Source organism: Pristiophorus japonicus, chromosome 14 (genome assembly GCF_044704955.1).
Source record: "Pristiophorus japonicus isolate sPriJap1 chromosome 14, sPriJap1.hap1, whole genome shotgun sequence".
In the NCBI taxonomy this organism is placed as follows: Eukaryota; Metazoa; Chordata; class Chondrichthyes; family Pristiophoridae; genus Pristiophorus; species Pristiophorus japonicus.
Window position 1 is genome coordinate 29801522 of NC_091990.1, and position 27939 is coordinate 29829460.

General features: G+C 40.1%; 1 protein-coding gene across 1 annotated transcript in view; it reads left to right on the forward strand.

The window, feature by feature from the left end:
• Positions 1-27136, forward strand: part of fndc5a (fibronectin type III domain containing 5a) — a 100691-nt gene extending 73555 nt beyond the window's left edge. The window contains exon 6 of the mRNA XM_070898705.1: positions 27047-27136. Coding sequence (XP_070754806.1) covers positions 27047-27136 — 90 coding nt within the window. The remainder of the gene's footprint in view (positions 1-27046) is intronic.
• The last annotated feature ends 803 nt before the right edge of the window (positions 27137-27939 follow it).

Genomic DNA, 27939 nt, shown 5'->3' on the forward strand with positions numbered 1-27939 from the left:
TATTGAGTTCGCCAAATTCACACGGTTCCGCGAGCCTTCGTAGGTCTGCGACATATTCCGCTAAATCCTGGCTCTCGGTGTGGCGGTGTGTGTAAAAGCCAGCGAAACCCACTTTCAGGCTTCACCCTCTGTAAACTTTTCTAAACTACCAATGGCAGCCATCTCTGTGTGTAAGTCTGTGATCTGTACTCGTCGCCAGCTAATATGTCTCTACTTATCTATAGAATAACTCCACGAGGCCTCGTGCTGTGCTTGAACTGTTCTGACCTTAGTCTCTTTATTGTAACTCGAGTGTTATGTCTTTAGATGCTCTGGTAATGACTCCATGAGGCAATGTATTGCACTTGAACTGTAGTGATCTTAGTCCATTTAATATAACTCCAGAGTGATCATCACACATGATGGCCTGCCTTTTATACTAGGCCTGGCACACCTGTACAGATAAACTACAAGTCTTCCACTGCAGTGCCCTCTGGTGGCACACCTTAGTGATCATACAGCTAGTGTACAAGTTTCCCATAGTAGTGCCCTCTGGTGGAACATATGTAATAGTACAAGCAGTAAACATGTCTGGATACATGGCAAAGAATGTCTTCACCACGTGGTGACTAGCCTTTTATACAGCTCCTGTCTGGGCCTCCCACAGTTGCACCCTCTAGTGTTACCAGCATAGTATATAGACAGAGTATACATATAAGACAGGGGCCGCGGCATTCTTACACAGGAAGGTGTTTTCTAAAAATACATATATTGCGGCCTCTCCGGGTGCATATGATGTGTGCACCCGCCCGAACAGACCTCTCAAGTTCCGGGTTTAGGCGCGCAAAATGCATGCACCTAGACTCAGCACTTCCAATCTGTCAAAATGTATTTTAATAGTTCCAATGCATCCAAGGGAGAAGGGTCTTCGTGGGCTGAGATTTGGGCTATTTGCCCAGGGAATGTCCTTAAAACTCAGTCTCCTAAGGCACATGTTCTCGGACAAGTTCAGGTAAGACCGCTTTTCCCTATAAGTCCGTCGGGTGCAAGTTCTCCTCCTCAGTCTGCCACCTCTTTGATTGGGCACATAATGCTCTTCTATATACCTTCTCCCATCTCTAGTCTGCAGCATGTGAGTAGTCATCAATCCAGGCTGAGAAATTATAGGCCCCATTTCAATAAAAATCACTATTATACCTATTCTTCACAAACAATAAATTTTCCTACTAAAACTCAAAATAAATTCAATTCGTCCACAATATGATAAGGTGTTTGTTCAGATTTTCAAATCAACTTAAAAGAACTCAGATTAAATCAAAACTCCCCAGAACTTGAAGCAGCCTTTTATATGAAAAGTCCTCCGATTTACAAAATGGCGTCCATACCGCTGGGTTAAGGTCAGGTGAGTGAAGCTTTTTTTCAGCGCTATTTTGGGCAAGCGATATTTTCAGTGATATATGGGTGAAATGACGAAAGTAACGCTCGGTGATATTATGGGCGGTCTCTGAGAGTTAGTTTCATTTATAAACTGTATTCTGAGCCTTTACGGCAAAAAAATATGGGCGGGCAGTTTAATTATTTCTCGGTGTTACCTATATGCCGAAAGTAACGCTGGGCGATAAATGGGCGTTATAGAAACATAGAAAATAGGTGCAGGAGTGGGCCATTCGGCCCTTCGAGCCTGCACAGCTGTTCAATGAGTTCATGGCTGAACATGCAACTTCAGTACTCCATTCCTGCTTTCTCGCCATACCCCTTGATCCCCCTAGTAGTAAGGACTATATCTAACTCATTTTTGAATGTATTTAGTGAATTGGCTTCAACAACTTTCTGTGATAGAGAATTCCACAGGTTCACCACTCTCTGGGTGAAGAAGTTTCTCTTCATCTCGGTCCTAAATGGCTTACCCCTTATCCTTAAGACTGTGACCCCTGGTTCTGGACTTCCCCAAAATTGGGAACATTCTTCCTGCATCTAACCTGTCGAAACCCATCAGAATTTTAAACGTTTCTATGAGATCCCCTCTCATTCTTCTGAACTCCAGTGAATACAAGCCCAGTTGATCCAGTCTTTCTTGATATGTCAGTCCCGCCATCCCGGGAATCAGTCTGGTGAACCTTCGCTGCACTACCTCTATCGCAAGAATGTCCTTCCTCAAGTTAGGAGACCAAAACTGTACACAATACTCCAGGTGTGGCCTCACCAAGGCTCTGTACAACTGTAGCAACACCTCCCTGCCCCTGTACTCAAATCCCCTCGCTATGAAGGCCAACATGCCATTTGCTTTCTTAACCGTCTGCTGTAATTGCATGCCAGCCTTCAATGACTGATGTACCATGACACCCAGGTCTCGTTGCAGCTCCTCTTTTCCTAATCTGTCACCATTCATATAATAGTCTGTCTCTGTTTTTACCACCAAAGTGGATAACCTCACATTTATCCACATTATACTTCATCTGCCATGCATTTGCCCACTCACCTAACCTATCCAAGTCACTCTGCAGCCTAATAGCATCCTCCTCGCAGCTCACACTGACACCCAACTTAGTGTCATCCGCAAATTTGGAGATGCTACATTTAATCCCCTCGTCTAAATCATTAATGTACAATGTAAACAGCTGGGGCCGCAGCACAGAACCTTGAGGTACCCCACAAGTCACTGCCTGCCATTCTGAAAAGTACCCATTTACTCCTATTCTTTGCTTCCTGTCTGACAACCAGTTCTCAATCCACGTCAGCACACTACCCCCAATCCCATGTGCTTTAACTTTGCACACTAATCTCTTGTGTGGGACCTTGTCGAAAGCCTTCTGAAAGTCCAAATACACCACATCAACTGGTTCTCCCTTGTCCACTCTACTGGAAACATCCTCAAAAAATTCCAGAAGATTTGTCAAGCATGATTTCCCTTTCACAAATCCATGCTGACATGGACCAATCATGTCACCTCTTTCCAAATGCGCTGCTATGACATCCTTAATAATTAATTCCATCATTTTACCCACTACCGATGTCAGGCTGACCGGTCTATAATTCCCTGTTTTTCTCTCTCTCCTTTTTTAAAAAGTGGGGTTACATTGGATACCCTCCACTCCATAGGAACTGATCCAGAGTCAATGGAATGTTGGAAAATGACTATCAATGCATTCGCTATTTCCAAGGCCACCTCCTTAAGTACTCTAGGATGCAGTCCATCAGGCCCTGGGGATTTATCGGCCTTCAATCCCATCAATTTCCCCAACACAATTTCCCGACTAATAAGGATTTCCCTCAGTTCCTCCTTCTTACTAGACCCTCTGACCCCTTTTATATCCAGAAGATTGTTTGTGTCCTCCTTAGTGAATACTGAACCAAAGTACTTGTTCAATTGGTCTGCCATTTCTTTGTTCCCCGTTATGACTTCCCCTGATTCTGACTGCAGGGGACCTACGTTTGTCTTTACTAACCTTTTTCTCTTTACATATCGATAGAAACTTTTGCAGTCCGTCTTAATGTTCCCTGCAAGCTTCCTCTCATACTCTATTTTCCCTGCCCTAATCAAACCCTTTGTCCTCCTCTGCTGAGTTCTAAATTTATCCCAGTCCCCGGGTTCATTGCTATTTCTGGCCAATTTGTATGCCACTTCCTTGGCTTTAATACTATCCCTGATTTCCCTTGATAGCCACTGTTGAGCCACCTTCCCTTTTTTATTTTACTTCATCTCAGCGTTAAAATGAATGGTAAGTGGGCGGGAGCAAAGCAAAACTGATGGAAAGTCTAGCCCTTACACCTGGTAGAAGCGAGCATAAGGCCTGCTTTTACCTGCATAAGAGTTTTAAAAGATAGAAAAATTAAATTTTACCACTACTTTTTATATTAAAAACCCTGTCCATTAAGGTAAGTTTATTTTTAACCCTATTAAAACATTTTTCAAACATTTTCAAAGTAATTTTTTCCCTAAAACATTTAATTTAATTAAATTTCAATTAATTTAAATATGTGAGGTGTTTTTTTTATTTATTATGTTTCTATGTTTTTGGGGGTATTCTCATTGATAGTAATGGGAGCTCGTACAAATGGAACTCACCATTACTATCAATAAGAATATTACATTGTGATTGGTGGTCCAGGCCTACGTGATCCCAGGATGCGCTTACGTTCCTGGGATGCCCAGGCCTCTGTGCTGGGCTGCTCATCTAGGCCTTGGACAGGAAGTGTTCATTCCTCTGGGACCACCATGTACTTTCACTTAAAAAATTTGGTCAGAGGCATCCATCCGCGGAAAGCCTCCAACCGCAATTTTTGGCCCAATACATTTTGTTGCCAAGTGTGGAGACCGCTGAAGAATCCTGAACGAGGCAGACCCACTGTCTAACCCTTCAATGTTGATATGACTGTACCATTAATCTCTTTGCAATCTAGCCTACATGTAAGTTTAATGAAAATGCCTCGGGGATAATCATAAGCGATATGATATTTTGCACTAATTTGTACAGTGCAATCATTAAAACTCTCTGCTGGATTTAATGAACAACATAAAAGCAGATGAACTTCAATAAAACCTTTAATAGAATCATAAGACCAGCTGATCCGATCTCGAGCAGCTTGCAGTATTTCCAAGTGTACAGAATACTATCTCTGCTTGATCAGCGGAGGTCAAGCATATACAATTTTCAGATCAATTCTGAATTTAAAAAAGCAAATATCCGTGAGTTGTTAACAGGTTCATAATTCCAGTTATCTTCACTAGTGGTAATGGATTTAACAGCCACTGTGGTGGGGTGTAAGAAAGTTAGACAGAGATCAATTCCATCGGATATAGAAACATAGAAATTTACAGCGCAGAAGGATGCCATTTCGGCCCATCGTGCCAGCTGACAAAGAGCCACACGGCCCTCGATCAGCAGCCCTGAAGGTTACATATAAACTTATGAACAATGGCGGACAAATAAAGAGCATCCGACCCAACCAGTCTGCCCCACACAACTGCGATACCCCATGTATCGCAACATTTTACACTCCACCCCACCCGGAGCCATGTGATCTCCTGGGAGAGGCAAAAAAGAGATAAAAACCCAGGCCAATTGGGGAAAAAAATCTGGGAAAATTCCTCTCCGACCCATCCCGGGGATTGAAACTAGTCCAGGAGATCACTCTGGCCGTATTAGATTCCCTGAAGTGCTTACCATTGTATCTGCGCCAGCCAACAAGAGGTTATCCAGTCTAATCCCACTCATCAACTCGAGGTCTGTAACCCAGCAGGTTACGGCACTTCAAGTGCACATCCAAGCACCTTTTAAATGCGGTGAGGGTTTCTGCCTGTACCACCTTTCTAGGCAGTGAGTTCCAGACCCCCACAACCCTCTGCGTGAAGAAGCGTCCCCTCAAATTCTCTCTAAGCCTTCCAGCAACCACCCTAAACCTATGCTAACCCTCGTAATTGATCCCTCCACCGAGGGAAATAGGCCCTTGCTATCCACTATATCCAGGCTCCTCAAAATGTTATACACCTCAATGAGGTCTCTCCTCAGCCTCCTCTGTTCCAAGGAGAACAAACCCAGCCTATCCAATCTGTCCTCGTGGCTAAGGTTCTCCATTCCAGCATCCTAGTAAATCTCCTCTGCAATCACATCCTTCCTATAATATGGCAACCAGAACTGCACGCAGTATTCCAAGCTGTGGCATAACCAGTGTATTATACAATTTAAGCATAACACCCCCGCTCTTGTATTCTATGCCTCGGCCAATAAAGGCAAGCATTCCGTATGCCGCCTTAACCACCTGGCCTGCTACTTTCGGGGATCTGTTGGCAAGCACTCCAAGGTCCCTTTGTTCATCTACGCTTCTAAATGGCCTACCATTTAATGTACATACCATTTCCTTATTAGCCCTCCCCAAGTGCATTAACTAACACTTCGCAGAATTAAATTCAATTTGCCACTGTTCTGCCCACCTGACCAGTAGATTGATATCCTCCTGCAGTCCATGACTTTCCTCTTCATTATCAACCACACAGACAATTTTAGTGTCATCTGTAAACCTCTTAATATACTCCCTATATTCAAATCTAGATCATTGATGTATAGCACAAAAAGCAAGGGACCCAGCACGAAGCCTTGTGGAACCCCACCAGAAGCTCCTTCCAGTCATCCATCAACCTTACCCTTTGCTTCCTGTTCTAAGAAAATTTTGGATCCAACTTGCCACTTTGTCTTTGTTCCCATGGGCTTTTACCTTCGTGACAAGTCTGCCATGTGGGATCTTATCAAAAGCTTTGCTAAAGTCCATATACACTACATCGTACAAACTACCCTGATCGACCCTCCTGGTTACATCCTCGAAAAATTCAAACAGTTTAGTCAAACACGATCTTCCCTTAATAAATCCGTGCTGACTGTCCCGGATTAATCCTTGCCTTTCTGAATATAGATTTATCCTGTCCTTCAGGATTTTTTTCCAATAATGTTCCCACCACTGAGGTTAGGCTGACAGACCTGTAATTACTTGGCCTATCCCTTTCTCCCTTCTTAAACAAGGGTACCACATTAGCAGTCCTTCGACATCATGGCCGAATCCAAATGGAAAATGATGGTCAAGGCCTCTGTTATTTCCTCTTTTGCTTCGCTCAACAACCTGGGATGCATTTCATCTGGGCCTGGGGACTTATCCACTTTCAAAGCTGTTAAACCCCTTAATACCTTTTCTCTCACTATGTTTATTTCATCCAGAATTTCACACTTCTCCTCGATAGCAGTATCTGCATTGCTCCTTTCCTTTGTGAAAACAGACGCAAAGTATTCATTAAGAACCATACCCACATCTTCCGCCTCCACTCACAGATTACCCTCATGGTCTCTAATAGGTCCTACCCTGTCTTTAGTTATCCTCTTGCTTTTAATATATTCATAGAACATCTTTGGGTTATCCTTGATTTTAATTGCCAAGAATTTTTCATGCTCTCTCTTAGCATTCCTAATATCCTTTTTAATTTCACCTCTGAACTTTCTATATTCCTCCAGTGATTCTACAGTATTTAGTCATTGGTATAAGACATAAGCTTCCTTTTTTTCTTTGTCCTCCCCTGTATGTCTCTAGACATCTAGGGGGCTCTAAAATTGTTATTTCCACTCTTTTTCTTTAAGGGCTCATGTTTGGCCTGAGCCCTCCAGATCGTCTCCTTGAATGCCTCCCACTGTTCAGACACTGATTTACCTACAAGTAGCTGTTTCCAGTCCACTATGGCTAAATCATTTCTCAACTTAGCAAAGTTAGCTTTTCCCCAATTTGGGACTTTTATTCCTGGTCTATCCTTGTTCTATCCATAACTACCTTAAATCTGACTGAATTATGGTCACTGGCACCCAAGTGCTCTCCCACTGACACCCCTTCCACCTGCCCAGTTTCATTCCCCAAAACTAAATCCAGAACTGCCCCCTCCTATGTTGGGCTTGTTACATACTGACTAAAAAAGTTCTCTTGAATGCATTTTAGGAATTCCGTATCCTCTATACCCTTCACGCTATGTTTGTCCCAATCAATATTAGGATAGTTGAAATCCCCTACTATTACTGCCCTATGGTTTTTGGATTTCACAGAAATTTGGCTACATATTTGCTCTTCTATCTCCCTCCCACTGTTTGGAGGTCTATAATACACACCCAGCAGTGTGATCGCCCCTTTTTTATTTTTCAGTTTCACCCATATGGCCTCATTTGATGATCACTTTAACGTATGACACTAAGCAGGGTGGCAGTGGGAGGAGATGCTAAGAGGCTGCAGGGTAACAGACAGGTTAGGTGAGTAGGCAAGTGCATGGCAGATGCAGTATAATGTGGATAAGTGTGAGGTTATCCACTTTGGTGGCAAAAACAGGAAGGCAGATTATCTGAATGGTGACAGATTAGTAAAAGAGGACGTGCAACGAGACCTGGGTGTCATGGGACATCAATTATTGAATGTAGGCATGCAGCTACAGCAGGCAGTAAAGAAAGCAAATGGCATGTTGGCCTTCATAGCGAGAGGATGAGCGTATAGGAGCAGGGAGGTCTTACTGCAGTTGTACAGGGCCTTGGTGAGACCACACCTTGAGTATTGTGTGCAGTTTTGGTCTCCTAATCTGAGGAAGGACATTTTTGCTGTTGAGGGAGTGCAGCGAAGGTTCACCAGACTGATTCCTGGGATGGCAGGACTGACACATGAAGAAAGACTGGATCAACTAGGCTTATATTCACTGGAATTTAGATGAATGAAAGGGGATTTCATAGAAGCATATAAAATTCTGACGGGATTGGACAGGTTAGATGCCGGAAGAATGTTCCCGATGCTGGGGAAGTCCAGAACCAGGGGTCACAATCTAAGGACCATCATAGATGGGTAAAGCCATCTAGGATCAAGATGAGGAGAAACTTTTTCACCCAGAGAATTGTGAACCTGTGGAATTCTCTACCACAGAAAGTTGTTGAGTCCAGGTCGTTGGATATATTCAAAAGGGAGTTAGATGTGGCCCTTACGGCTAAAGGGATCAGAGGGTATGGAGAGAAAGCAGGAGTGGGTTACTGAAGTTGCATGATCGGCTATCATATTGAATGGTGGTGCAGGCTCGAAGGGCCGAATGGCCTGCTCCTGCACCTATTTTCTATATTATCCCTCCTCACAGCTGTAATAGTTTATTTAATCAATACCACGACCCCCCCCCCCCCCCATTTTTACCCTCCTCTCTGTCCTGTCTAAAAATCCTGTAACCAGGATTATTGAGCTGCCAAACCTGCCCCTCTTTCAGCCAGGTCTCTGTAATGTCTATAATGTCATACTTCCAAGTGTCTAGCTGTGCTCTCAGCTCATCTGCTTTATTTGCTATACTCATTGAATTGAAGTATATACCATTTAGCACAGGAATATCTCCTTGATTATTACTTACTAACCCTAGTTTCCTGTCTTACAGATTCACTTTCTACATTCTTGCTTTCCAATTCCAGCTTTACTTCCTTCCCTATTGAATTTGTTCTCAGGTTCCCATCCCCCTGCCAAGCTAGTTTAAACTCTCCCCAACAGCATTCGCAAAACTACCCACGAGGTTATTGGGACTTTTATTCCTGGTCTATTTCTCATTCTGTTTACAAGACCCAGACCATCTGCTCAGCTATTTCTGCCTCCTCTGACTTCTCCTCTATTGCACCCTTGTTCCCCTCAATATCACCCCCTCCCCCACTTCCTTCAACCCACAACCTCTACTGCTCAGTTTCTTCTCACCTCCATCACAGGCCTCATTGGATTGATTTCCTCCATGAAACATGCCACCTGCTCCCTCAACCCGCTGCCAACCAGCTTCTGACCAACCAACTTTCCTTTATCAGCCCTATGCTGGTGTCCCTTTCTGTAGACATTCTCACGCATGTATAAAACCTCCTTAAAAGTCTATCCTTCATGCTCTGTGCTCAAAAATAAACATACTGGCTCAAATCTTCAATTTTATTTTGCAGAATTGGGGCATTATTTTATTATTCATTCCTGGGATGTGAGCATCGCTGGCAAGACCAGTATTTATTGTCCATCCCTAGTTGCCCTCGAGAAGATGGTGGTGCACAGCCTTTTTGAACTGCTGCAGTCCGTGTAGTGAAGGAACTCCTACAGTGCCGTTAGGTAGGGAGTTCCAGGATTTTTACACAGCAACGATGTCCAAGTCAGAATGGTGTGTGACCCGGAAGGGGAGATGATGGGAGATCCAGTTGAGCTTCACCAGTAGCATCAAATGGGTTCATAGCAATTGGTCATCCTGTTTTACACTGGGTCTGATTTTTTTTAGATTAACTTCAATGGTGATGTTTAAAACAGACTGTCAATTCGTTATGAGCCCGTTCCGTGTTACTGCCAAAATCCGGTTTCACCCCCGCTACCTTCATGGCTTCATTTGTCCAACTGATGGGCTGACAGGAGAAGAGGGGAGGGAGAGGTGGGGGCCTGAGAACGCGGCTCTGCTCTGATTTCTTAAGCAAGGATACAAACATGCAATTAAACCATTATTGCATTTAATTCCACCTGAGACAGAAGAATTATTTGACGCAATCGGGAATTCCAAACATTGCTTGCCAATTTGCTGTTACTCAGAAAGAAGATCTTTTAAATCGATTCCACAGAAAGGCTTTTGTCATCAAAGGGAATGCTGGCCACAAACATATGAATGTTGGGTAATACCTCTGATAGCTTTAACTAAGTATATATAGAGTGCTTGATGATGTCTTATGATGCCAGGATGCACTGATCATTAGCATCTTTGAAGGTTTGAACAGAAGGCCGGTATTCTACAGCATGTTGACAATAAAAGACATTACAGCATTCTGTTTTACTGGCTGGAGCTGCTAAATTATTACATCGAACTGTTCTGTTTGCTAACAGGTCACATTTGCCCACATCACTCGTTATCCTCCGGTGCAAAGTGTACCATTTCTGGAGGTGTTAAAGTTGCCCTATTACAGTCAGTTTACCTACTTCTTTAACCAGGGAGTTTTGTGCCCGTGACATTGTTCCTAATAGTTTCAACTTGGCATGAAATTATCACAATCAATTTTTCCCCTTCAGGTACTTATTCAATTCCCATTTGAAAGTTACTATTGAAACTGCTTTCTGCACCCTTTCAGGCAGTGCTTTCCAGAGTGTAACAACTTGATGCATAAAACATTTTATCCTCATATCGCCTCTGGTTCTTTTGCCAATTACCTATAAAAAATGTTAACATAACCCCATATGTAGATTTATACATATTGTAGATGTATTTACATAACAGCTAAGGACCTAGATATTTTGGGTGAGTTCCAGGTACTCAACACTAGCTGTAACAAGTCAAACAAAATGCTGATAACCCACTGGTTTGATTTTCTCCCACGCTGCTAAGGTCACATCTCCGCTGCATCACTGCACGCAGGTTTGCTGCCTCTCCACAAGCACTAATGGAGGGAAAATTAGGGAGAGAGCTACTACTGGCTAGTTCTCTTGCACTTCCCAGCAGCTTGCTCAGAGCAGCATCTGGGAAGGCCTTGAAATAAATTTCTCCTGCCCTTTCCGCCATAATTGCATCGATTAGGGAGCAACCAATAGGATAGAATACCTTGAAGAAAGCCTTAAGGAAAGCTCAACTCCAGATTGGCTTTTAAGACGAGAGAGTGAACTGTACAAGACTGCTGAAGGGCAGCTCCATCTGTTCAGTTGTGTACTGGTTAAATAGGAGCACCGTTACTGCAAGACTTTCAATAAGCATAGCTCAGTGCCCTCAAACTAGAGAAATCCAATGGCGCACAGTGGTTTTCAGGTGCAAAATGGCAACCAATATCTAATGTCTCCATGGGCTGAGGAAGATGCACATGCCTCTTGTCCTCCTTGTTTGCCTTCATCTTGCGTGCAGAGATTATTTCAGTTTGTTTACTATTAAATGTCCTTTTTAATATATATGCATATATTTACCTCAAATACTTCATTTACTGGTATGTTTTGTATCAGACAGAACAAATGGTGTGACAACCCAAACCAAATCTTCAGACAGCCCCTGTATGCACACTAACTTTGTCTGCGCTGTGTGCCTTCAGCAGTCGGCTTAGTCTTCAGCCTCACAAAATTCCCCTCAGGTTGAAAGGTCGGTGACAATGTCAACTTATTGGGACAATTGTCCAAAGTAGAAAATTCTCCAGAAAATTGCTTTTATAACTAGGAACGTATGGTGATTGCCTTCCATTGACGAAGGTTTTAGCCAGAAAAGAGTGTTGAATCATGATAGACAACTCGTCTATATCCTGTCCAAAAGTCCCCGGCAAATTTCATAGATCATCAAAGGAGATGATGCTCAGGTTACTCAGCCTAAGAAAGTTAGAGAATCTGAGTAAGGATCTCGACAGTGACAGAAACAACAGCAAACGACAATCTGGAGATGCTGCAGTTAGCTCCCAACAAATTCTGCAATGTTGTCATAGAATCACAAGTAACTGCAGTCTTTGCAATGTTTACTTCTGTCACAACAACTCATGTTGGGATTGATTGCAGTGGGGAAAATAGCTGGAGATTACACATAAAGGGAGCAATATAGACAATCGATAGCAAAGGAAGCGCTTGCAGTTTCTGAAAGCACTATAATTTACAGGTTTATGACGTTATTTTACCTGTAGTATGTGTGAAGTATAAGTGAATGGCGAAAGCAGAAATAAATGCTTTGGCTCACAAAGAAACTAACTTTCTTATCTTAATTCTGTTGTCATTGAATAATCTACAACCAGTATCTCTTGGTTCTAAACTCTGGGATTCCGTCCTTAGGCCTCTCCACCTCTCTACTTCTGGTTCCTCTTTTAAGATGCTCCTTAAAAGCTACCTCTGACTAAACTTTTGGCCATTTGGCCTAATATCTCCTTATGTGGCTCGTGGTCAAATTTGGTTTGGTTTGATAATGCTCCTGTGAAGTGCCTTAGAATGTTTTACTACGTTAAAGGCACTATATAAATGCAAGATGTTGTTGTTTGTAATCAGAATGTGAAGTACATTGAGGCTATTCCAAGAATTGTATACAAGATAAGGCATGTATTTGTAACACCTAATGTCCCTTGATCACAAGACCCGATTGCTGATTGGTCCACTTGGAGGATAAAACACCCCCAGCAATATCTCTGGAATGTGTAATTAGAACCACCCTGCCTACGTAATCAGTCATCAGACGACTGTACAGTCCATAGTCACTCCGACTTTGTGAAGACAGCTGGACTGAACTATACCATACAAAGATAACGGAGAAAACATCTGGGCATTCCAAGAATTGAACTCTGCAATATTAATTGCAACTAAAGACAGATGGTTAAACTGATGACTCATAGGATATGCAGGTAGTGTAAATATTGCTAATGTGACAGCCAAAATAATGCTATTGATATCACAGATGCAATCTGTCAGCAAACAGAAGACAGGATGTGTAAACATTTGCGATTTTTATTATGTGTGCCTTAGCTGCACATGAATCATAATTTTTATGAAAATTAGGTGTTGTCTATTGTGCTCAGCCTAGTTAAGTGTAAAAACAAAATGGCTAAAGCTGCCATCTGGTGCAATCGATAGAGAAGCAGATAATTTAAAACGGCTCTCAAACAGGCTGTGACTTATGCATCCAATTTATACTCAGGAAATTTAATTTGATTTTCTCAATGGTTGTAAACACTGTCCTAAATCAGAATATGGATCGATAGGGCCAGATTATCTGTCTGACATACATGATGGGGTGTTAGAAGAAACATCGTGATTCCAGGCCAAATCATGGTATTCAGACATAGACATCTTTCAACCAATCATTGGGTGTGGCCCAAGTCGTCTGACCCTCCAAGCTGAAAGAGAAAGCGTAGCAGTACTGACCTAAAGGGGGAATAAGATTTTATTAAAAAGATTGCTTTTTAAAATTAAGAAAAAAAAACTGAAAATGTTGCAAATCTGAAATAAAACAGTAGTCAATCAGCAGCTGTAAAGGGAAAGAACGAGGGAGTGGGATTAACTGGCTTGCTCTTCGAAAGAGTAGACTCAATGGGCTGAATGGCCTCCTTCTGTGCTCTGTGATTCTATGATAAGAGAATCTTCAACGAAATGTTAACCTAACAAATGTTAACTTAGTTCACAAAATGTAAAACAATCTTGAGCATCAAATTCATCAGAGCCCTCCAACCAGAAAGGATCATACAGACCATCCCCATTAAGTTTCCCCAGGAGTTGCTCCGATTTTTTTGGAGCAACTAGATTTTTTTGGAGTATCTTAAAAATCACAATTCTGCCCATTTAATTTGCTTCAGTGTAAGTGAGTTAGTTAGATTTTTTTTTCCCAAAAGGGGGTGTTACCAGCCACTTACTCCTGTTTTGGCCATTTTAGACAGCTAACAGTTACTCCAAACTAACTTATGTCAGTGTATGTGGCCACTTGTGTCAGCTCACAAGGTTTTTCTGTGCGAAGAAATCAGCGCAGGTAGCCAGAGATTGGGGGGGGGGGGGGGGGGAGAAGGGGACCTTGCAAAGCACTAAACACCTTCACAACAACATTAAAGAAGCATAAATACATTTAAAGCACCAAGCACTAAACAAAGCACAAAAATAAGCATTCAATAATAAAAAATACAAGGAAGCTGAGAGGACCTGCACCTAGCACCAAGACTTACAAAGCACAAAAAGTAATAAGCAGTTAATTAACAAATTAAAAAAATTGATGGAACCCTGCACCTAAAGCACCAAGACCCAAGTAATAAGCAATCAATAAACAAAAAATAAAAAATAGAAGTACTACCTTAGGGGACACAGCGGGCCGCTGATGAGGGAGCCCATTCGGCCAGGGCTAGGGGTGGCGTGCTTCGGGCCCCTCCCACACAGCCTGCAGAGCATCGCAGAGATTCAGGGGTGAGGAGCTACTGCACATGCGTGCACACGTACAGAGGTCACGGCACTGTTTTCAGCGCTGGGACCTGGCTCCACCCCCCACTGGATGTGCCGCGCCATGCCGAGGCCGAAGACATCCTGAGGAGTGGGGAGAATTGGAAGGTAACTTTTCTGCTGCCTTTTTACCGGGATCGGGGGGGGGGGGGGGGGGGGGGAAAGAGACTTGGGCCCATAGAGCCAGACTTGACCATGTGAGATCTGAAGTGTTGATAATAAAACAAATATTGTTTTGAATAACAATTTCATCCTTTTATTCAGTTTCCAAAGAACAAGCCTTCTGTAAATATAATTGAAGCCTGACTGCTGTGCAGCTAAGAAGATGGTTTAATTAATCCATTAACCTGGTTTCTCTTGGGAGGGAGCCGTTGGCTCCTGAATACGAAGAGCGTCCTGCTTCAGAAACAGAATTAAAAGCACACAATAATCAAGATTTCTTGAAATGATCGTCTTCATCAAGGACAGGAGACTATTTACTCACCTCGGGAAAAGAAGATCCCTAAAGTTTTGAGCATTTTTGTATAATACGACAAAAGATAATTTAACGAAGATTTCATCTTTGCATTCTTGCAAGGGGACTCACTGATACAGAAATAAACAATTTAAGAAATGGTTACATACATTCAAAGTTCTCTAATTGACAGTTCATTGGATGAATTATAAACGGTTGACAAAGATGCTTCAGAAAGTCAAGCTACTGAAGACAGCCATGCGGACCTCAAACAACAGGCTATTATGCAGATTTTAAAAAGGTACAATGTTTCTTCACAGTAACAAATGTGATTTTGGCAAGAATTTCTAAGATGGTACCACAACAATGGGGTTTGCTCAGTCACAATCAAAGGTAGCTTTTCTACAAGGTGAATGGTAAGATGACTTTTGAAATTCATCAAGAACATCTTTACTGCACAGAGGATGATATTAGATTTCTAACGCCATCTTCAATTATCCTAACGCACTGTTTTGCTTATACAAATGAATTCTGGGCTTTCTAGCTAGATATTTCCTATGATATATGGTCTGTAAGAAAATATGAAAGACAGATACAAAGAGGTAGCACTTTCTCAATTTCCCAAACCTTCCCTGCCCATGAACAATTAATAATGAAAGTGGTTGCAAGCACATTATAGCACGTCGATAATTTATCTTTTGTTATTCTTATAGCCAAATAACAGAGCACCTTTAGCTTTAATATAAAGGATGACCATAATGTGTTACAAAAATTAGACATGTTAAGAGCTTTTTATCTTTTTTTCTTAACTGCAATGTGGAGCTATATCAATCTAGGAAAGAAAGACTTGGTAAAGACTTTATGATTTGTATTTATTATCAATATATAGATACATTTTAGAACATAATTAATTTAATGTACATTAAGGAGTTTACACACTGCTTCTGACATATGTCTCAATCATAGTTTTCTCAAAACACAGTTTTTTAAAAACTTATTCAAGGTATGACAACTATCTGCTAATCTTTCCTGACCAATGGCAAACATGACAAATTAGTGATAGCTGTAAGGGGAACATGTAGCTGGAGGGACTCACTGACATATTCATGGCTATGCTTTAAAACTACCATTACGATTGGAGTTAAAGCATTGAGGACCTGGTTTAATCTTACGTTTTATTTAGTGCTGCTCTGTAATGTACTTTGCAGCAGCTACCAGTACAATTCTGTGCTGTAACCATTCTACGATTCTAAATGAGTTGTGGTGATATTTCTGCTGACTACCATTTAATTTGCATTTTATGTAGCTGTGGTGCAGCCAAGTGTTAATACAAAAATATCAAAATTTTTTAAAATTATAATAGTTTACATGCTAAAATTGTAAAACTACTTTGAATCTGGAATGTCTAGCAGATAAATGGTAAAATTTATCTTTTAAATGATCAAGCAAAAATTAAAAAAAATTAAATACTGAGCATTCCACCAAAGTACAGAACGCAAAATGGTATTTTTGTGCTTTGATTTTCTCCAGTCCATAGGTTAGATTTTCCATCTGAGGCTCTTCGCTGAGGTATGGAATATCAAGGGATATGGAACAAAGGTGAGTAAATGGAGTTGAACTGCAGATCAGCCATGACCCAATTGAATGGTGGAACAGGCTCGAGGGGCTGTATGAGCTGCTCCTCCTCCTATGTTCACCGTGTACCAGACAGATGCAACATATTTCAAGTATGTTACATCAATGGGGGAAAGAGTCCTGCTACTTGCCTGTTCAAGCCCATTTGTTTGGCTTGGGCCTAATGCTGGAAACCAGGGCAGGCCTGTAACTGAATTTCTGGTTGTTGGCATTGGGTCCTTCTGGCAAAAAAAAAATCAAATTTGCCTATATTGATCTTCAAGCTACTTTTGGGGTACCCAGCACAAAGCACTTCATCAGGTTTCAACATGTGACACTGCATTGGGACGGCCAACAGTTGGACAATAAGTGACGTGGGAGGATCGCCTCGCCTACTCATGTCTACACTTACACTGGGCCTGTGCCTATCTCTAGGTGCAGACCAAGTGACATTGTTGGGGAAGCCATGGAAATCCCTTAGTTGTGTAGTGGGAGCAGAGACCTGACGTAATAGATTTCCACACCTTTTTCCTCTTCACGGAACTCAGTCTTCCCCAGGTGCCACAAAGAGGAAAATCCATTCTAATATCGCTTTCCTTGCAGTGCATGATTATTCAGAAATATAATTTTGCATTGGCGCTCATGCTAGCTTGGAACAAGATACACAATCTAATTGCAGTCGATTAGAATAGCACCCAAAAAGAACAGGGGGAAAGCCTATGTTTAAAAGATGCACCTTTATAAATTGATAATCAGTCAATCTTTCCAGAAGACAGTGATGTAACTCTTTGAGAACTGCAATGTAACTTTTGTGTTAAACCCAAAACTCAGAGGTGGAATTTTCCATATTCTTTAGAATTAGGGAATGTCACGGTATGATTCCATGGTAATGTAAATTTTTAAAAAAAATCTCAATGCTTCAAACATGTTTCATGATACTATCCAAAAGTATTGCATAAAATACCAATGAATCACATCACCCATGTTACAATGGACTCCTATCATTTTTTTTCTAAAAAGTGAACCAACTATGTCCAAGTCAAGAGGTCTTCTAAACTTACCTTCTGTTAATCTTTCATAATTTTGATGGTATTCCATAACAGATAAGCAACAGATGGCTCTACTAGACACAGATATCCATATTTTGGTCTAGAGTGTCAGTTGAGAGTTTAGATGAGATTTGGCTTCCTTCCATTTCTCTGAATTCCCACTGGATTGGACTGTCCACTCAAATTATTCCTTAAAATGTCCTTAAAGCAAAATTGTTTTCCACATCGTTAACTATGATCTTTTCAGACTTTGAAAATGTGACCTTTAAAAACGCGTGCTTGTATAAAAGACCGACATTTCGCAAATGTGCTTTTTTTAGTTGAAAAATCCAATGAATTTCTCAAACAATGTTCCCTCTTAGAGATTGGCTCAAATCTAGATCATATTCATCAAATCTCCAAATTTGAGGTAACTTGGATTTCAGGCTCACCATAATCTTGGTATACCAGTTTATTACAGTATTATACCTGAAATATAGTATTTTATATACAAAATATTTTCCATGTATGTGGTCATGGTCATTACTGCTGTCACATACAGAATATTTTAGAGAAAAATAAATATGTACAGGACAAAATATTTCTCACCAATAAGTTGTAACTGAGAACTATTTTTAAGTTATAACTGCTGCATAACACCAGTCACTGCACTCCCAAAGTAATTCATTATGTGAAGCAATGCGTGATGTTTGTGTTATATAAATACAACTATTGTAGATCACTTTCATTCTACCATACTCTGTGTACGAATGCAACTGAGAAAATCAGAGGAATACCTGCCTCTTCGAGAAATATCAGGCTGGAACTAAGATGGTTTCCGTTACCGCTCATTTCACACAATTTCCCTTGCTACAGAACCATATTCCTCTATCGGCACTCACGCATAGTCACTGCTGCTGCATGGTACAAGTGAACATTTCACAAAGGTGAACATGGAATTCAGAGGTTGATTATGTCCCTCGCCTGCAGACTCCTTCACTCAATAGAAGTTCCAACTTGTATGGAAACAGGCGCCTGCTTCTTTGAAAACAAAACAAAATCACGATGCAAGCTTTGTTTTTTTTTTAAAGGTATCGCTGGGTTCTTGAACGCTTAAACATTCCCCGTTTGTCACATACACACCCATCTGCACATCCAATACTGCAACTAATATATCCTTTCAATATCAAGATATTTTACAGTGCTCTAATACTGTCACAAATCGATTACTGGCAGTCATGAGGTTTCAAATCGTAAAACCCATAATATAAATGCACTGCATTATGGTTTTTTTGCTGGCCTCCCAGAGGGAGGTAGTTTTACTTAATATGGCTTGCTATAACTTTATTGATTCCTGTTAGAAATATATTGGAAAAGGTACGTCTAGTGGTTGCGATCTGGGATAGTCATCTTTCTATTTGTTGCAGTCGCACAAGTTCCATCAGTTTGATCAACTCTTCATTGATTAACCAGTGGGAGCAGCATACGGTATTAAGGCATCTTTATCGCTAAGAGACAGAGAGGAAAAATAAAAATAATCAAGCTAATGCTGTCTGAACATCTCTCCTGATGATCTATCATGCAATAGCAGTGATGGCAGTCACTGAAGTGCTACACTGCATTGCTTTCCCAGTTATTGGAGTAAGCAGTATTACTGGGATGAAAAATAGAGGGAACCAAAAGCAAAATGTATTCAAAAGAATTCTTCTTCATGCTACATTTGACCAGATAAAATAGAAGTCTCCCTGAACAGCATATTTAAAATCTGCTATTTTATCATTAGTGTCTGAAATAAACATGAGCCATTACAGTAAAGGCTAAAAAAAACCACTTCATATAGTTTTGATTTTAAGACTGTTTGTCATTTACTTCACCGGAGCCTACACAAGTCATCCAAAAGTAACAGTATTTATTTTAGACCCAGCGTGTTATAAACATTACTGAATACAGAATGCTTCTGCACCTCAAATTGCATGGAATTAATTCGGTCAGTGCCGTTCTGGATTGACTCCAACTATATAATTTATAATATAAAAGGGCTTCATTTACATTTATGCAATGCAACAGTGGACATTCATTGAAATATCATTCACTCCTATGCTATTAATAATTGTCAAGCTTTTTTTCCCCCCAATCACTGTTTTCTGTGAATCTCTGTAGAAAAAACTTGCATTTATATCTCGCCTTTGCGACCTCACGACATCCTAAAGCACTTTACAGCCAATTAAGTATGTTTAAAGTGTGGTCACTGTTGTAATGAGAAATGCAGCAGCCAAATTGCGCATAGCAAGCTCCCACAAATAGCAATGTGATAATCACAAGATAAACTGTTTCAGTTGATATAATTAAAGCTAGAATTCAAAGAGTACAGAAGCACTGGAATACCTCTTCATTCACAGCCTTTAAAATATTAAGACTGTAAATAGGCTCTATTTAACATTTTCGCGTGCAGTGTTGCACAAGAGCATTAACTCCACACTCAGATAGCAAAAACAAATGGACAAGATCATTGCAGCACAGATCTCAACTGACCTATAAGCTGCTAGGTTTTCGTGCTCATACCACCAAATTAACCTGTTTATATAAACAATTTCTAATTTGAAATTCTGTACAAGGGGAAAATAATCGACATGTGTTTATATAGCACCTTTAACATAGTAAAAACGTCCCAAGGAGTGTTATGAGGCAAAACAAATAATCGACATGTGTTTATATAGCACCTTTAACATAGTAAAAACGTCCCAAGGAGTGTTATGAGGCAAAACAAATAAATTTGACACCATGCCATATAAGAAATTCCGGCAGATGACCAAAAGCTTGGTCATGCCCAGACTGACAGCACAGCCAGCAGCCCCTGCCCCATTGTGGAAGCATCATTACTTAAGTTAACATGCCTAAAGTCGAGAACCTCTCACTTCTATTGATACAGTTCATTGGTTGTAAGTTACTGAAACTTGTTGGGTGCAGGAACCTCTTACTTCTATTGGTAAGGTCCACTGGCTACTGAAGGTTGCTGAAGGAAGACAAGTTGCAGGGCTGTTGGTGGTTCCATCGTGTAGTCTTCACACAAGCTATTTTCAATTTCTAATGAAGCTTATTTCAACAAAAGCAATAGCAAGACAAACACAAAACACAACAAAGCTCACAGCAGCACAGTGTCATGTGTAAAGTCTGGCACAGTGGCGAATCACGGGAATTGTCAAACTGTCTCGTCTCCATCCTAGTTTCAGCTATGCTGCTAGGGGACAGTGCTAAGCATAGCCAAAGCACCTCTCAGAGAGGGGTAAATCAATGAGATGAGATCATTTCCTAGTGGCTGGTTAAAAGAATCATCGGCAGTTGCCGAGAAGCAGGCTTCCCTCAAACACAAGTGCATATCCCTGAGGGGAGAAAATCAGTGGGGGAGAAAAGAGAGAGGGTGTATGCTCCCATGGAAGCATATTATGGCCTGAAAATAGTCAAAACAAACCATTGATGTATTAAAACAAGGTCTGAATAAAACTCCTGTTAACTCTTTGCACAAAAGGTTTTGTAGCATTGTATAATAAAATGTATAATTGTACAACAAAAAAATAAGTACACATACCCCAATTTCTGCTGTAACTCCTTGCTATTAAAAAAAAACATCTCAATGAATGTGAAGGTGCCTCAATGGTAACTTACCATCTGGTTATATTGTGCATTTTATACCACTGAGTAATACTGATGGAACAAGCTGCTCACTGAGATTTTGAAAGCCTTGGTCTCCCATGACCTCAATGTAGATGCATGATGCACATCAGAGCAGAAAGTTTAATGTAGCAACCACGACTAGCGGGTAACAGGGTCACGTTTTGGTCAATGACTTGTTCCATTTCCTTCTCGCCATGCACTCACGTACGAAAGGTAACTTAAATGTTTAAACAAGTCAAGTTTAAATGATGTATTTCAGCTTGAAAAGTTTGGTGAAGTAAATTCTTGTCTCATTAGTTTCCAAGATTCCAGCAAAAATGGGAATAGATATGTTGTCACATAGCCAGTACCTATTGGACACCATCAGGATGTCAGATGGGCACTAAAGCAAAAAAGGGGAATGACCTTTTACCCCATTCTCTAGCAAATTCAAGGTTAATTGCTGCTTTGAAGCAGAATTTCAAGACAAAGCTGAACAGCTAGTGGCCATTTTTTTGTTTGTGTCCTATCGATCTAATCAACAGGCTCCAAGTGACCCTCGATCACATCAGCCTGCCATTTAAATGAAAACAAGCCAGCATCCATTTTAATACCGTAGCAACTTAAGTCTTTTTTAAATAAAACCTTCAGGAGAAATTCTACTCATTGCTCTGAGCTATGTTGGAACGCTACATGTCAGGCACAATTTCAGTTGAACTTTTGATTTTATACGCCTTTGGTTCTTTCCAGGTCGGGTGCAGGCTTTAGAAATGAATGTCAGATTGCCTTTCATATAGCTGCTGATTGGCATTATCGAGTGCATGTGACTTAAAAAAATGCGCCATGTTTGATGAATATTGTAATTACAGATAACTGTTTGCTGAGGGTAGTTGGGTACAATAATGTAGTGGTTATTTTATCCGACTAGTAAACCAGAGGCTTGAACTAATAAATAAGAGAACGCAAGTTCAAATCCCACCATAGCAATTTGAAAATTTGAACTCAGTTTTTAAAAATCTGGAAATAAAAAGCTGGTATCTTATCAGTAAAAAGTGACCTCAAAGCTGTTGGATCGTCATAAAACCTCAACTAATTCACTAAAGTCCTTTAGGGAAAGAAACCTGCCGTCCTTACCTGTTCGGGCCTATATGGGACTCCAGTCCTGCACCAATGTTGTTGACTCGTAACTGCTTTCAGAAGTCACCTAGCAAGCCCCTCAGTTGTACTAAAATTCTACAAGATGGCTCACCACATATTCGCAAGGCAACTAAGGATGGGCGACGCTCACATCCCCAGAATTAACTTTTTTTTCTAAAAAGTTGTATTTGGGGAGGACGCTTCCTGTTAGAAGCACTTCCAGTTCTGCCAATGACTAAAGAAAACAGGTTTGGAGCAGAAAATCCTGGTCCACAATATCACCACATCTATATAAACAATATAAGGGTATTTCTTGTCTTAAAAATAGAAAAATGTGTTATGGTTTTCATTACGCGGAAGAAATCTGCTATGAGGCTTCAGCAGAGAACAAATCCATACTTACCATATAAATACCTTTTCAATTTACGGCCATAAAGATGGTCATAGTTTAAAATATTTATAAATCTGACCTTAGTGTTGTATGAAGTGCTACATATTCAACACTGCAAAATGTTCTAAACCAATCAGCATGAATTCAATTATCACAAAACAAAACATTGGTGCCTGTAGGGTACATCCATCTGATTTCTAGGACTAATAATGTATATTACCCTACGGGGTTCCATAATGGTTTAAAAAAAAGCCTGGGGTGATATTAGTAATCCAGTTTCATTAATAATCCAGTTTCTGTAGCTTAGGCACCTTTTTTAAAAAATAATTGTATTTCAGCAAGACCTTTGTCTGCAAACAGAATTTATACTGCTACTGCATCCTATGGATTTTTCTGGGCCGAGTGAACATATTAGTGAGAAGATGCAATTTTTACCCAGCCAGCATTACATATCCCTTCAGCCAACTTTGTGTTACAATTAATTACAAAATATATATGTCATTTATATTCTTAGTGGTGCTTGTCCTGGAACATTGAAAAACTACCCCCGAATTCTCATTTTTAAAGTTAGACAATTGTGCTTTCTGTAACTCAATAAGCAGTTCCAGTCATGCCGAGAATACAAATGATCTACATACAAAGGTGCTTGTGTCATTTTCCATGTTGCATCGCTTATTATTGGCACATGGATATGTGCCAACCAGCTCCCACACGTTGAACTGATGATCTGAACACTGCTGCAGAATGATGCCAACAGAGGCAAAATGGCCAAAAACCCCAGTTAGCAGCTTCTTTCAAACGGACAATGGTAAATGGCCTGGGAGCAAATCATCCTCAGTCATAAATGACATGTAGCACAGGGGGCAGATACTTTCAAACTAATGTTGCGAAGAGGAAAGGTAAAGAGTAAATGACAACAACAGTGAGAAAATAAAATGTGCACAATGTTCCAGCTTTCACGAAAATTTAAAAGCATTGAATGATCTTTAAAAATCATGCTCCAAGTGTTTGCCCGTGCCTTTCAAATTAATTCTTGTTCCATTCAGATGCTGTATCCTTTATACAATTGTAATTTATTCATTTTTTCTGGAGGTTATATTTATGAAAAGCATGTGCAAGCTTATGAATGCCTGATGTATTCACCTTTGTTTCTTTTGCATATTTATAATGATTGCTTAAAGATACATATTTCAGAGATTCTGCCAGAGCTAAAAAAGACTGTAAATAAGGGACAAATTCCCTCATTTCAAAATGGTAGCAGACTGAGACACGCAGCACTAAAGAATTCAAATGATGTGACCTTCTGATAATGTTCTAGATCAAGGTAAGAATTTTAATTCAATTAAATTATAATTTACAATTCTTGGGAAGAATCGTAGGGGCTGACAAGGCAGTCAGAAGTACCCAAAGCACCCACAAATCAGGTGCTCAGGTCTAAAACTGCCTTCACACTTAATGCAATGAGTGCAGGGGGAATGCAAATGCGAAGCACCAAGCACACTACCAACCTGTGCTTCAATTGTACCCAAATTCCATGCAAATTAGGGCTCCTCCTATAATGTAGGCAACGTACCCATTTCTGATAGGCACTTTAGGGGAGGTCTACATTAAAAATTTTACTCACGAGATGCCGTCGCCATCTAGGGACACACTCCATTTCTAGCCTTCCTTTTCCTACCCCTCCCGTGGTCACTTCTTGAAAGAGGTCTTTATGTCCCATGGCATTAAAGTAACAGCAGCTTTTCAATGGGAGTCCTTCACTCACTACTGGCACCTAACATTCTAACTTCGGAGCCCCTATGGTGCTAACATCACAACATGTGGCAAGAGTCAAGGACAATACAAAAGTATTTAACCAAGCAGATTACATTACAGGGTCTGCTGCCATTTTGGAAATATGGAATTTAATTTATTCTGCTTAGTTAGGTTGATGATGCTCCCTGGAGCACAATTTACCTTTAATTGTAAGGGGTTTAAGACAATTTTCAACTCTTTCATTACTGCACACATGATACAGACAACAGATAAAAGTGTATAAATTCTCATAGTACTAGAAAAAAATCTTGGATGTCCAACCAAAATATCTACTATCCAAGGTTAGCAGTACTGTAACTATTCTGAGGAGTTATTCAACCCAATGAATTATTTTTTGAAGTGTAGTCACTGTTGTTATATAGGCAAATGTAGCAGACAAGATTCCACAGGTGGCCATGGACAGTTAACTTATTTTTGGTGATATTGATTGAAGGAAAATGTCCCTGCTCTTTTTTAAATAATGCCATGGGATCTTTAATGTTCATTTGAAAGGGCAGACAAGACTTGCTGCAATGTCTCATCTGAAAGACGTAACCTCCAAATGATGTAGCACTCCATCAGTATTGCACTTGAGTATTAACCTGAGGCAGCTCGACAAAGTAGATGCAGAGAGGATGTTTCCACTCGTGTGAGGATCTAGAACTAGGAGGTATAGTTTAATAAGAGGTTGCCCATTTAGAACTGAGATTAAGAGGAATTTCTTATCTCAGAGGGTCATAAATCTGTGGAATTCTCTACCCGAGAGCTGTCGAGGCAGGGTCATTGAATTTATTTAATGCGGAGATGGACAGATTTTTGAACGATAAGGGAGTGAAGGGTTATGGGGAGCGGGCAGGGTAAAAGTGGAGCTGAGCCCAAGATCAGATCAGCCATGATCTTATTGAATGGTGGAGCAGGCTCGAGGAGCCAAATGGCCTACTCCTGCTCTTATTTCCTATGTTCTTATGTAGAAGACTGGCAGTAAATAAAGGTTTTTATAAGCACATCAAAGCATAATCAAAGGTTGGAACCTCTAAGGGATGATGTCAATCTGTTATGGAGTAAAAGATGAACAATAAGCATTTCTGCCTCTATATTTACAAAGAAGAACCAGAAGAGTACTTGAAGGAACAACTAAAAGATAAAAGGAAACCATTAGAAGTTTTAATAAGCCTCAAGGATGATAGGACTCTAGGCTGTTCAGACCTGACAACCGAGAGATGTTTAAGAGAAAATAGCAGATACTATCCACAACTTTCCAAAATTCTTTGGAACAGGAAAAGTACCAAAGTTGAGTGTGGCAAAGGCTTTACTCTGCTCTAAAAAGGGAGAAGGATTAGCCAGCTGGTTATAGACTAGTTAGTCTCATACTAGTTATAGGGAAATGGTTAGAGGCAAGAGAAAAAACATCAGTTTTGGACCAAGGAAAAGTCAACATGGACAAAGCAGTGGATGCATCAATTTAAATTTCAAAATGTGCTTCATAAAATGCCAAATAAGAAACTTCTGAGATTACGGCTATGGTATGAAAGGTGAAGCAGTGAGGCATGGATAGAAGGACAGAAGGAATAAATGAATGTGTTTCTTGGACTGTCAAGATTTAGCTAGTTGTGTACACCACGCACCTCTAGTGGGACTATGCACATAAATGATCTGGATGTGGGCATAGAGGGAGTATCAAAATTTGCGAATAAGTGGTTTAGGGTACATGACAAACTACGGAAAATGCGAGAGACTACATAGACAGATTAGTGGAGCTACAAATATGTAGCACAATGAAGGTAAATGTGAAGTAGTACAAAAAAGATGATAAAAATATTCCCTAAATCCAGAAATCTTTTGGTACCATTGTCAATGGAATGGGGGAAGAGAGAGATCTAGAGTACAGATCTTTAAAAGGATTAAAAAGGGCAATAGGGTTCTGGATTTTATATAAAGAAGCACTGAATTCAAAAGCAAGAATGCAATGATTAATCCGCAGATGATGTTGGTTAGGCTACAGGTGGAGTGTTGTGTGCAGTTTTGGAACCCCATTATTGAAAAATACTAAAGCTATGGAAAAGGTACAATATAGATTATGAAAAGTATATAGTTATGATGAGAGACTCGGAAAAACTAAGCTAGTATTCACTGGAACTGAATTTAAAGGGAGACCTAATGCAAGTGTTCAAAATCGTGAAAGGTTTTGAATAAGTTAACAGCGAGAGGTTATTTCCACTGGTCAATGAATCAATTACAAGGGGGTGCAAATTTGGGATTAGTACAAGTAGTGGGAAAACAAAATATGAAAAAAAAATCACCCAAAGAGTCATTAGAATATGGGATAATACATTGCCACAAGTGGCTAATGGAGCCAATTCAATCACATTTTGAGTGCAAAAACATTACGAAAAAAACTAAAAGGTACGGGGAAGAGAACGGAAAGATGCGAGTAGATGGTTGATGGTTTGAGTCTCTGCAGTGACAGAAATGACCTTCTTCTACACTTGGATTTCTATGATTATTTTCCATCCCAGTAACTCTTAAACAATTTAGCCAAGCTCGATGTGCACTCAATTTACTGCTGTGTTATGTGTTTTCATTTTAAAGTTGCACTTGGTATCTGAATCGTTTGTAAACAAACTTAATATTGGCATGGAGATGAAACAAACCCAAAAAATTAGTTTACAAAAATTATGAACTTTTAAGAGGGCTAGCATGATTACTTATTTCTGTATACGCGAAAAAAAAAGTAAATTTTTACCAATGACTGTATATAATGTAAAATTCTACAATGTATGAACATATTTTCAAAATAAACCATGATACTATATTTTTGAGTATATAATCTATTTTTGCATTTTTAAATGTATCCTCTCTCCAGTGAGGATTCAGCACTTAGTTGATTATCCATTATCCCATTTAACTAAAGTATTTGTTATGCTCAAAATATATGAGCAAATGAGTCTTTAATATGTTTGGATTTATATAATCAATGTTATTTGAATATAGGATGCTGTAACAGTGAATGTGTTACAACAGCTCTTGCAAAAGTGTGAAAGGTGTAGAACACAACACTTGAATTATAATATCTTTCCAATGAGCAGATTAATGATATACTGTTACTAGTGAGATATTTCAGAAGGAATTTATTTTACAAGCACAACCAATCTGCTTGGTAATGATTTATAGAACAGAATTGTAATTAAAATCAAGATGGAGTGAATATACCATTTGCACTATGCATTAAAATATATCATATTTCCATATAATGTCTGCAATTTAAATCTGGTTAATTGTATTATAAAGGGATAAGTGCGTTTCAGAATTATCTGGTCAGGATGGAAGCACTTTACAGTCAATGAAGTATTTTTGAAGTGCAGTCACGCAACTAAATTGCACAGCAAGGTCCCACAAACACCAAAGCGATAACATAGAAAATAGGTGCATGAGTAGGCCATTCGGCCCTTCGAACCTGTACCACCATTCAATATGATCATGGC